The 12,912-nt window shown below is 40.3% G+C and overlaps 1 protein-coding gene across 1 annotated transcript in view; it reads left to right on the top strand.

Moving 5' to 3' along the window:
* LOC134217659 (scavenger receptor class B member 1) overlaps window positions 1–12,912 on the top strand; it is a 227,180-nt gene that overhangs the window by 192,839 nt on the left and 21,429 nt on the right. Inside the window, exons 5-6 of the mRNA XM_062696467.1 lie at window positions 2,734–2,872; window positions 2,939–3,142. Of these exons, the coding sequence (XP_062552451.1) occupies window positions 2,734–2,872; window positions 2,939–3,142 (343 nt within the window). The remainder of the gene's footprint in view (window positions 1–2,733; window positions 2,873–2,938; window positions 3,143–12,912) is intronic.

The following is a 12,912-nucleotide window of genomic DNA, read 5'->3' as shown; positions in this document are numbered from 1 at the left end:
ATTTAAGATGAGTGGAAAATTGAGAAAATGTAAATCGCGTAAAAACAGAATCCAGTGTACTTTTTTTAAAAAGCTGTTTGAAATTGTAAATTATTTCTTCCTATATAACTTCATGCCCATGACATATGTCATATGGAAACTTTACTTATCACAATGATCGAAATATGTTCAACTGAAACACATTAAATTGGATTTTACTTATTTGATTTTATGCTTTCCATATCGATTTTCACAGTAAAAGGTAACGTTCGAAAACTTCGACAATGCAAAAGATGTTTTTCACTAACAGGTGATAAATTATCCACTTTCAGCGATGGAAATCTAATCTAATCTAATCTAATCTCATACATGCGTAGCCAATACTTAAAAGCATCCTGGAAAATGACGGTTTCTGAATTCCGTCATTTTTCTTTTCATATGGCCAACTACGCAGTATGTACCGCAGAGATGACTCCTAGATATTGAGCGACTTCAGGAATACCTAAAGTCACTCAATAGCTTGGAATCGAGGGGAAAGGAAGAAAGCGTGGACCTCCCGTACCAAACGCTTCCAATAATATAGATACCTAATATATGATAAAAATCGTGTACGTGTTTTTTGTATAATGTATATGAGCGTGTATGTGTATATCTGTATGTGTGTATATGAGTGTGTATGTGTGTTTATATGTCTACACTGATAGACAAAAGCATTCGTCCTGTTTTAATAGAGCTACTATGAAAACATGACGAATGCTCATGTCCATCAGTATATGTATGTATTTGTGTATATGTATGTGTGTATAATGTGAATATGTGTGTGCGTTTGTGTGAGTGCGTGCGTGTTAAATTTACGGATTATCAAAACCTTACCTCTCCTCAATTAATCTGACGCTGAACATGTTTGAGCATTTACATAGGCTTGATCGCAATATTAGCAAGGGCATTGCCCTTGATAACAATCGATCAGCCCTTGCAAGCACAAACATGCGCACGTCTTCCGGATCTGCAGCACTTTTTTATGCACTACACATTTGTTTCGACCGCGGTCACTGCACTGGTTCTATTGTTCTACTTTAGGCGAGAATCTCTTTATCTTTATCTCTTTAATTGTTTTGATCGTCCCAGTGACCTTGCAAAGATACTAATGCGCATACAGCATAATTGAAACATATGTTATTATCATGGTCTACTTGATTCGACTAAATACGAGAGTCGATTTTTCCATTTTTGTCCATTGGACAAAGCACTATGCGGCGTTCTGTGTTCTCCAAAGTTTGGCCAACGGACTTCACTCAGTCCCAGGATCTCAAGCTTCATGCGGCGTGCCTCATTGGCAAGTCGTGCCAATTTACCCTGCTGGGCTAGGGTTAAAACGTTCCATGTTCCTATTCGTGTCCGTTGTTTCGCGCTAAGAGTCGTCGCCGTAAAATCAGTCCGTATTCTTTCATTATCGGATTCTCGAACAAATTGATGTTTCAGGAACAGTAGGTTGTTGGCCCAGGGTTTCCTATCCACCGGGATGGGGCTACCATCTTAGGTATAGCTTCCGGGGAATAGTATTTCATAATCAGCCGCTGGATGCCAGAACACACGCTGTTGGAGCCGCACCTCCTAGGTGAACATACGCTCGATCAGTCGGGTCAAACTTGTTTAAAGTCCCACCCAACACCAGTACTAGGCTAGTGCGCTTTGAGCGGCACACGGTCGCTTTGATAGGACCTGCTTGGGGACACATGCAGCTTTTTATAGAAGTTCAACAGAGCCCACTGTCGAACCCCACCACATCCTAGACAGACCCCACAGAACGCACCCTCTGTCTGACAAAGTTCTAGGATCCTTCAGGCATTACATCTTGATCACAAAATTCGAATTGTAAATAACTTTAAAAAAAGTTATGAGCAAATTATTAATAGCAATCCCATGACATTTTTTTGACATTTCTCATCACTGTTTGGAAGTAATATCATCCAACAACAAGAAGAGCGCTTGACGCAACTCTATTCGTCTTTTCCCCCGGACTATAAATCGACAGCAACTGTAGTAGCCTGTACTTAATGACTCATCATAAATTGTCAGTTTTATTTTCCGCACAATGAATCTAACATTCACTTTGTTCCGTACGGGTAAGGATGTTAAAAATAAAACATCGATACACGACCGTTGCTCCACCCGTTGATGGATCGTCCTTGCCCGTTTGACATCCAAGTTTTATCCGGTACTAAATATTCCCGTTGCGAATGCAGCAATCAAAATCCATTTTCAAGAGCAAATGCCGCCATACATCTAGGGGAAGATAAATCGGGTGCCGCAGGGTGACGGTGAACCACCTTTGAGGACCCCAAGGCAAGAAAGATCGTTAGGACAGTGTGCGTTGCATCGTGGATGGGGAAGATGCAAAGCGATGCATCATAACGTGAATGCAATTTGTCGTAGCTCGGCACGGCGATGATTAGTCAGTAGTTGTTAAGTGGATGCAAGTTGGAATAATTTTAAATTTATATTACTTAATCCGCATTGAAATGCCTTATTTTATATTTCACATTGCAATCTTGACATAAAAACTGCTGATTTGTTTCCAGTCTATGGGCATGTCAGATACGTTTATAAAAAATTCAATCTCTTAGTTTTCCATTTAAAAAATAATGTTGTGTTTACATAGAAACGTTGGACACAAAAAAAAACTAAATTTTCTATTACAAACAAATTGGATATTGCTGTCTAACGTACAACTTTCTTATATTTTTGTTTTAGAGAAGATATGGAAAAGGTGAATATCAAGTTCCATGACAACTACACTGTGACATATCAGCACAAGAAAATCTTACAATTTGTTCCTGAGCTTAGCGTAGATAAGAACCAACGAATAACGACACCAAATATTCCACTGCTGGTAAGAGTTGAAACTGAAATAAGGCCCAATACTTGGCCCTTGACTAACATTTATCTATCCTGATAGACCATTTCCACCCAGAGCAAGCATTTGGGGTACTTCCTGGCGAAGACCATCTCGCTAGTCCTGACGGCCACCAAGTACAAGCCGTTCATCTCTCTGACTGCCGACGAGCTGGTGTTTGGATACGACGACACGCTCGTGAGCCTCGCGCATCGATTTTACCCCCGAAATCGCCGCCCAATGTCCAAGATGGGTCTGCTGAACGGGGTGAGTATCAGTCGTCGGAAGTCAAGTTAGTAGTGCACGGAATCCGAGAGCAAAGTTCATCCTACATTCGAATAGAAAATAAAATCAACCAGCATCGCTTCGCCTCGCCGTTCTCGCGCTCGCGCCATGTTTCCTTCTTCTACTTCTTTTGCAGGGACACGCCATTCCAGGAGGAAGCAGACCTTTTCCCGGTGGATGTCTGCACCATCAATTCATGACCACCAGCTAAATCTCAGTATCGCCTCATCACCCGCATCCATCGACTCAGCTCAATGTGGTATCATTTTGCGCTTATGCTCATATTTAGATCAACACTATTCAAACCGTAGAGTATATCTTTTCTTCCTATGTAGTCTGTCGTAGTGCTTAGAACTTAGTCCCATTCCCAGTCTCACGTTTCGATTCTTTACAAAGTGTAACCTGCCATCTAAAGATCCGAATTGATGTATAAAACAAACAATCGACCATAAACAAGCGGTTCGAATCTGTCTATCGGAATCGGTTCCGCATTCGCTTCGCGCATCGATTACTCATGCTTGAAACCCCCTTGTATTCAAAGCAGCAGGTAACTTTCGATGAGAACAACACGCCAACAGGCCATTTTCACGTCTCGACAGCTTTTTCCATTAATCTGCATTAAATTATACCGTACGATTGGAGATACCGGTCACGGATTGTTCTTCGTCACTTTGGAACAGATTTTTCGAACGATGGCAATCAAATCTCGCATATTTTATAAATAAGTATGGTAAAATTCGTGTAGAAATATCGATAACGAATAGAAAGATTTGAAAACCTTTTCATTATAAATTCACACTTTTGACACAAAACTTACTAATTAATAAAAGTGATTGCTTACAATCAAAATATTAAAAGATTTTCGACGATTCCTTATCATCATGAAGATTACTATCTAATATTTTGAATAATAATGTAAAAGCTGCGAATAGTAAAACGGAGAACTATCCAAAAAGCGCATCGCTACGATAGTCTCCCACCGTACAACGGAAAAGGTGAGGAAGGTGCAACAAGAACGGCTTCACAAGCTTATTATTAAATGTCTATAACTTGCTCACAAGATTTCCTCTCGTCGTGCTTCTTAGATTAGACATCTAAATGCAGTCGGCGCAAAGTGGGAGCCCGGTTCTTCTGTATCGCTGTATCAAAATGCTTGCACAGATTGTACAGCTTAGATGCCAAATTGATAAGTAGAGTTATGTTGGCAAATAAATATTAGCTGGCCCATGGGAGCGTAATTGATTTCTGCGAGCACTATACTTAGATGCCTATCGCAGTACGGTAGGGTTGTGGCAATTATTTCCGTATAGGATTCTATTTCCGTCGTTTGCTTTGAAAATTATAGGAGGCGATGTTCTTAGCTTCACCGTAGCAGTATTTAACAAAACGTAATAAAACAGAAGAAGAACAAGAATAAAACAATGATGGTTTTGTTTATTTCCTAGTGAATAAATGACTGTCGTAACCCTAACGCTTGAGTTATATTTGTAAACAGTATTAAGTGGTACGTTTGCATGATAAATTATGAACATTCAATGCTTATTAACGCATTCAGCGAATAATCATCCGTGGTGAAATAAATGAATACTAATAATTATTATTTAAATATATTTTAATAAACATTGAAGACAATATTTATTCAGATTTCTCTTAGTATTAGACGTAATGACATCACTGAAAATTGTGTGATAAATATGTATTAATCTGTCTATACTAAATATAAAAAAACTGTTATCATAGTTAAATCATCAGGATCAATAGAATGATGTACCATCTTTCATTAAACTTTTAGTAATTTATTACCTCGTGAAATTTAAAAACACAAATATTTACTGATGCTACGTTCAATCAAAAATTGACAAAGCAAAGCATTCAATTCTTTCGCTCACCAGCCGTTATTTGAGTGAAGATCTAATAATAATTCCCCTAACTATGAAGCTTTTTTTTAATTATTTCATTTATTATTTTTATCTAAAATATTTGTTTTGAAAATTACCACTTTTTAAATAATGATCTATTATTTATAAAAATTTAATAAAACTGTTGCGTATCATATGGACAAGGGAACATCACACAACGTCCTTCGAAACAATGCATCTATTTTCTTATCATCACCATGAACCTAACACAATGTGAATCGAACTAAGTCATCTTCAGCATAGTCTTGCTTTGTAGCCGTACGTCTTTCTGTTAGGCTATAGAAGAATCAATAAATGTTTCATTCATTTAGATTCTTGTGAATAAAGAAAGTACAAAAAGTCCACGGATCTAAAATAATTGATTTCGTTTAGCTTCTTGCCTTAGAAGAAGAAATGATTTGTTTGAAACAAGCTAAGTTCGGCGAAGATTCTTGAAATGATCCACCTAATAGTGCTACTTTAGACTTTTCTTACATATGACGAGTTGTCGGGTAGTACCAGCTGGGATTCACGGGCGTACACTATACCACGGACCATATCATCCATTAATCGAATTCAAAGCCGCATATGGTACAATCGACTGAGAACCCTATGATCTATTCGCCGAACAGATGTTTTTGGAAGAATAATTTCCTACTGAAGTTTTAAGATCCATATAGTTGCTTAGCATTATCGAAAAATATATGATCGAATTTTTATCTCCCGGGGAAGTAGACCGAATGCTCAGGTTATTTTTTTTTCAAAAAAAAATTACTCCCCTAAACGAACCTTCTGACTTTCATTCCCGGAAGATTGCAGCTTCTCAAAGCACTCTCTGCCATCTCTGCCAACTTTTATACGTACCAACAAAATAGGTCTCCAAAAATTGTTTTGGAACAGTTTTCTCTTCAAATTTTCACATCGCCTTGGAAAGTGACTAAATAATTATTTTTTACGAAGTTATGTCATCGTGCTGCGTCCTATTGAAAACAAGAACAAACGCTTACTCTGTTCCATATATCTGGAAAACTTGAATTAAAAAAAAAGGCCCACGTTTCTGAAAACGAAATTCAATAAATTTCTGTACCTACCTCCATTCTTTATTCAAGAATGCCTACAATCACCACTAAAGAAAAAAATGAGAAGCGATCATGTTTAAGCTGCATGGCACCTGCATGGTCTACTTTTGAGATAATTTATCTACTTTTTCTCAGTGTGCCTTGACTCTTAAAAAAATAAACTTTTAAGCATGTGTATATTTCGTAAACTCTCTCTTCACGCAAAAAAAGCATTCATGAATTCGTGAACTAACAAGTTCACGGTGTATTTTTTCGTGAACAACAGCCACGGATTCACAAGTCATCTTCCAACTGATCGATCCACCTTGCCCGCTGCGCACCTCGCCTTCTTGTGCCCGTTGGATCGTTGTCAAGAACCATTTTCACCGGGTTACTGTCCGACATTCTGGCTACGTGCCCGGCCCACCGCAGTCGTCCGATTTTCGCGGTGTGAACGATGGATGGTTCTCCCAACAGCTGATGCAACTCGTGGTTCATTCGCCTCCTCCACGTACCGTCCGCCATCTGCACCCCACCATAGATGGTACGCAGCACTTTCCTTTCGAAAACTCCAAGTGCGCGTTGGTCCTCCACGAGCATCGTCCAGGTCTCGTGTCCGTAGAGGACTAGCGGTCTAATGAGCGTTTTGTAGATTGTCAGCTTGGTACGGCGGCGAACACTATTCGAGTCATGCGGAGTCCAAAATACGTACGATTTCCAGCCACATTGTCTTCTCTTGAACCCCTTCCTATCATTTACTTCGTCTTCGACGTGTTCATGACTAGTCCGATCCGCTTAGTCTGTCTGATGTAGGCTTCCTCCATCTTCTCAAAGTAACGCCAAAGTAACCAAAGTAAAGCCAAATAGCTGGCCGGACTTATTGAGAATTGTACCACTCGTGTTAATCCCCGCTCTTCGTATTACCCCTTCCAAAGCGATGTTGAATAGCAGACACGAAAGACCATCACCTTGCCGTAAACCTCTACGCGTTTCGAAAGGACTCGAGAATGCCCCTGAAACTCGAACTACGCACATCACCCGATCCATCGTCGCTTTGATCAACCGTGTCAGTTTATCCGGAAATCCGTGTTCGTGCATTAGCTGCCATAGCTGGTCCCGATCGATTGTATCATATGCGGCTTTGAAGTCGATGAATAGATGATGTGTGGGCACGTTGTATTCGCGGCATTTCTGCAGTACTTGGCGAATGGCGAACACCTGGTTCGTGCCACATCGCCATTCAGGTGTTCTTCGTAGTTCTGCCGCCACCTTTGGATCACCTCACGATCGTTCGTAAGAAGGTTCCCGTTCATGTCCTTACACATATCATGCTGTGGCACGTGGCCCTTACGTGAACGGTTCAACTTCTCATAGAACTGTCGTGTGTTATTAGCGCGGTACACTTGCTCCGTCTCTTCACGGTATCGATCTTCCTGCTGACGCTTTTTCCTCCGGAAAATCGAGTTTTGTCTGTTTCGCGCTCGTTTATATCATGCCTCGTTCGCCCCCGTGCGATGTTGCAGCAATCTCGCCCATGCTGCATTCTTCTCTGCCACTAACTGCTCACATTCGCCGTCATACCAGTCGTTTCTCTGATCCGTGGGCACCGTGCCAAGTGCAGCGGTTAGCGGTTGCGGTGCTACCAAGGGCGAACCGAATGTCTCTCCAGCCATTTTCAAGAGACGCTGCGCCTAGTTGCTCTTCCGTTAGAAGTGCCACTTCCAGCTGCTGCGCGTAGTCTTGGGCTAGTCTACCGTCTTGTAGCCGGCCAATGTTTAGCCGCGACGTTCGACTACGACGCGTGTTGTACACCGTCGAGAGTTTTGAGCGCAGACATACTGCAACGAGGTAGTGGTCGGATCCAATATTCGCACTGCGGTAAGTGCGTGCGTGCGTGATGTCGGAGAAGAATTTACCGTCGATTAGAAAGTGGTCAATTTGGTTTTTACGGTTTTACTTGATTAGGTGATTTCCATGTGGCCTTGTGGATATTCTTGCGGGGGAAGAAAATGCTTCGGACTACCATTCCGCGGGAGGCTGCAAAGTTTATGCATCTTTGGCCGTTGTCATTCAATACGGTATGCAGACTATCCGGTCCGATGACCGGTCTATACATTTCCTCCCTTCTTACCTGTGCGTTCATGTCACCGATGACGATTTTGACGTCCCGCAGTGGGCATCCATCGTATGTCTGCTCCAGCTGTGCATAGAACCTTCTTGCTCATCGTCGTGTCTCCCTTCGTGTGGGCTGTGCACGTTGATGATGCTATAGTTGAAGAATCGGCCTTTTATCCTCAGCTTGCACATCCTTGCGTTGATTGGCTGCTACCCAATCACACGATGGCGCATCTTACCCAGCACTATGAAGCCGGTTCCTAGCTCGTTGGTGGTGCCAAAGCTTTGGTCGTGCGGTATTTGAGTCCAATTGTTTGCTTCCGCGCTTTCCGCATCGCGTTTGAAGTTTGAATTTGAATTAGTATGCGAAAACGTACATTTTTGCATTTTTATTCCTAGCGGTTTCAGTTCATCGTAAACCAAGTGGCACATTGCGTTAAAGTATAACCCAAAGAATGCCGAATAAATTTGCTGAAGAAGGTACGTTACTGAAACATCCGCAAAAAAGTTAAAACGCTTCGAAGTTTGATTGTTCAAACCATATGCGAAAATTCGATTATTCTGCCAGCACTGCCAAACCACGTTATACACTGAACATAATCATCATCCTCGCAATGAAAGATTTGTCACCCAAGCTATCTCCAGAAGGCATCCACTGGTTATCGTATGACAAAAATAACCTTATGCTTTGCTTACGTGTAATCGAAAAAGAATCATCTGCTGATGGGATGAATGTGTTTTGATTTGTAAACATATTTTCAGTTGTCCTACAAATAGCACGCTATTCATCAGATCCACAGATAACAGACATCCAGGCTAGAACAAATTTTACTCAAAATGCTGTGTAAATCAAAGTACGTTAGAATACTGACTGTGGCAATACGTCGTTTGGTGGCGCTAGGTGTCTTTCATGACGTCGTGCGTACTAGCTGTAACATTCCACCAAACAAACATTGCGCGCCAAAATGATACCAAGCTTGCCGCCTCTTCCAGCACATGCTAGGGTGGGTGTACCAATTGTCGCCATACATAAGAACAACTATTTTTAAAAAAAATAAGTAAAAGGCATGTGGGTGGACTTTATATATCAAACAAAAGGTTTTATTTCCTGCTCTTTAGAACAGCTGTGAAAACCTCAATAAAATTTGTTATTATCCTCTAAATTGATTTATCCATAATAGGAACGCATGCACCAGTTGTGGCACTATTCTTAATTTTGGTTCCTTATTTGGCAAATCCCATTGTTTTCTTATGGGACTGGCCAAATAGGGACCACTAGTGCGACAACTGGTGCAAAGGACGTCAAAAATTAAGCAAAATCAATTTTTACAATTATGCTTTGCTTGTTTTGGAGGAAATCAAAGATGTTATCGTATCATATGAATATGTTTCATCGATATGAACTTGGTTTACGGTGATTTGATTGGCCATTTGGCATATAAAGCTCTAGTGCGACAACTGGTGCTATAGCCACAACTGGTACACCTAGCCTAACTGTTGATGTTTATTTTTCATGCACTATGGAACCAATAAGGTTAAAAAACAAATTCAGCAAAACGTATTTTCGTACCTTCAAGCAATTTGATTGTATTACCAAGTAGAGTTTCTGCTATAGCCACTTCCCATATTGGTGAATAAATATATGCCGAAGAGAGACAATTATTCACTGCCGGAAACGCTAGTTAGATTTCTATACATAACCCGAATTGAAATACTAAAAGGGACATGAATGATAGAAAAATCATAAATATACTTGAGCACAAATTATGGCCTTTTCATCATTTTAGTGCTTCGCTGCTGGCTGTGACGATGACTGTGGCTAATGGAAAGAATGGTAAAGATTCAAAAGAATTGAAAATACAGGCAGGGAACATCCATAAATTACATAATGCTTAGAGGAGTGAGGGGGTTGCCTGAGGTGTGAAAATCAGTACCAAAATTCTATATAATTTATACAAAAAGTGTAACTGGGGAGAGGAGGGATCATACATGATCGTTCTGGTGTTAGGTAATCAATGGATCTTCCCTCATCACAAAACAAACCATGTGCTCCTTGATGGCAGAGAAATCGCGTGCGTTTGTGTGGGAAAGAAACACTGAAACACAGGTTATATATGGAATTGAAACCAGAGTGAGGAGGAGCATCTGTTGTTTATGTCCATGGTGGGTGGTGGCGCCTAAAATTTTGACAGCTTCTTGATGAGAGAAACTATGTGATGCCAGCGCCTCCACGAGATGGCCACTTGTGTTGCGATTCAAAACGTCCGTTAAATCCCTTACACACGATTGAGAACGGACTTGTATCGCAGATGAAAAATGGTTTGAGTTTGCCCCATTATGATTGTCATTTAATTGTATATTGGTGGTGCCATTAATAGCGCGATAGATGATATTCACCATTTTGAAAACAATTGTAGAGCAGATCGGACGCTGAAAAAATTCGTTGAGAATTTAGTGCACAGGTTTTTGTAAATATTAGGAGATATTGCGCATAAATCCCAAAATTTCATTTCCACCTTTTGGGTTTCCGCGCCGAGTACTCAGCGCCAGATTTGACGACAAGGAAATAGTTGTCAAGTTGGTATCCCTGATTTTTGACAAATGATTGCGATTGGTAGTGTGAATGCACCGATGTCAAAAAAGACAAGTGTCATTGATTTCAGTGACGAAACGAAAATTTTCAATGCAAAAAGCAATATTCTTGCCCAAAATTTCTGCGCGTTAAATAAAGTTATACTTGAGTGGTGAGTATAAATAAAAAATACATCAATTGATTTAACCAATGAATTAGTGGCAGTGGCTGATTTTCTACCCGCCGCTGTCACATCCAGGCGCTAAAGTATATGCGCAAAATAGCCAGCATGAGCTAACCGCCAGAAATTTGTATGGCGAAAGTCATCTAACGCGGGTTTTCTCAAAACAAGAAACTTTTCATGAAAAACTATTTGGTACCGATTATGTAGGAAGGTGTCCGCTACCATGCCTACCAAATATTTTTTTGATGAAAGTGCTTAATTTTGAGAAATCGAACCTTAGATGCCTTTCGCCATAGTGATTTCAGAAAGTTAACTCCTAGTGTGCCGCTGTAAGCACGCTCAAAGCAGGCGATTCATTGGGAAATTGTATCGTTTTATTTTTCTAGGAATCACCAGACGGTTCAGTTTCCTCGCGAAACATTCCTGTAATAGGCGAAAACTTTAATAATTTCCGTAGCAAAGGTTAGGGTTGTTCCGTGCCGCACACTTTTATCTACCTATACCTTGATGCTGTAATCCGGAATCGCAGCAAATTCGTTCAGGTCCCGTACAATGCTTGGCAATTCCTCTTTCCCACCTTTTATTCACCGCTGGATTTGAAATCTGAACCTTTTCCTCGATGAACAGATCCGTAGCAGCGGGAATTTATTCTGGATGGTCCGAGTGTCTTGTATTGTTTGGTCTTACCCGACTTTTCGACGCTGGAATGCGGAACCGCTGCCGCTAGATGGACGCTCATACCATTTTATTTCCAATTGACTAATCATTCATATGCCATCCGACAAATTATTAAATCATCGAATGAATTTCATTCAGATGATGCGTGTCATCCGATACCGAAATCGACCGAATGCAAATCATTCGGGTAGTGAATGACATTCGTTAAGGGGCGGGAGCAACATACTTATCAGTCATTTTTGTGAGGAAACTTTGGCTCAGTGTAGGGCTGGGAAGCTAAATTGGAGTTATTCAGTATAATTTCTCAATGAAAAAATCCGGTAAAGAAGAAAGAAGGGTTTGCCCTCTAACAACCATAAGCTGGTAGTGCTGGCAGAAACATTGATTTCTTGTATACGGCTTGAACAAACCATCTTCGAAGCGTTATAACATTCTTCGTAGACCAGCAACGGCAAAGTCTTTCAACATCCTTTAGATACATTCACACATAACGGACATCACCTCTATTCGTCAAGCTGAGTTGATTGGTATATAACACTATGGGTCTCCGAGCCTTCTATCAAAAGCTTGATTTGGGAGTGATCGATCATATAGCCTTTACGTATACTTAGTATACGAGAAAGGCAAAACATTAACTTACTGATAGAACACACCACATACTATCTAGAAGACACCATTACGCTATATCGAGTAATAAAAGCAATATTAAATAAACGCGCCAAAATCACGATTTTAACCGCTGTGCGTCGGTTCAAATTTGTAGAAGCCCGAAGAATGTTCAATGCAAATTTCGACAAAATTTAAGTTGAAATTCCAAAGAATTTTCTGTGGAATTTTTAAAGAATATTCCGATTGATATCCCAAAAACTTTCCGTTGATAATCCGAAGAATTCTTTGTGAAAATACCTTTGGGGATAATAAAATTATGATTACCTTGAAATATCTATGAAATATCCCGTTGATTCGATAAAATATCCCGTCTTGTGGGAATTCTAGATTTTTTTATTCAAATTTGTATCCTGATAGGAAATATCGCCCTATTGATAGGAAAGATCCATTATTATTGTTTAATTTTTAAACTTGAACCCCCATAATTCTCTTATAATGTAAATTATTCTCAAGAAACCCTCAAACCCCTAGAACAAACAAATCTTTTACCCGAAAATTTCAAGGGAAATTAAGAGGAAAAACATGTGATGAATCGTCAACTAGGGTAACGGCTGTATTTTGGACCGGGCTCATATTTT

The sequence above is a fragment of the Armigeres subalbatus genome, chromosome 2 (genome assembly GCF_024139115.2).
Source record: "Armigeres subalbatus isolate Guangzhou_Male chromosome 2, GZ_Asu_2, whole genome shotgun sequence".
Classification (NCBI taxonomy): domain Eukaryota; kingdom Metazoa; phylum Arthropoda; class Insecta; order Diptera; family Culicidae; genus Armigeres; species Armigeres subalbatus.
This window is presented reverse-complemented; position numbering and strand designations above follow the sequence as displayed.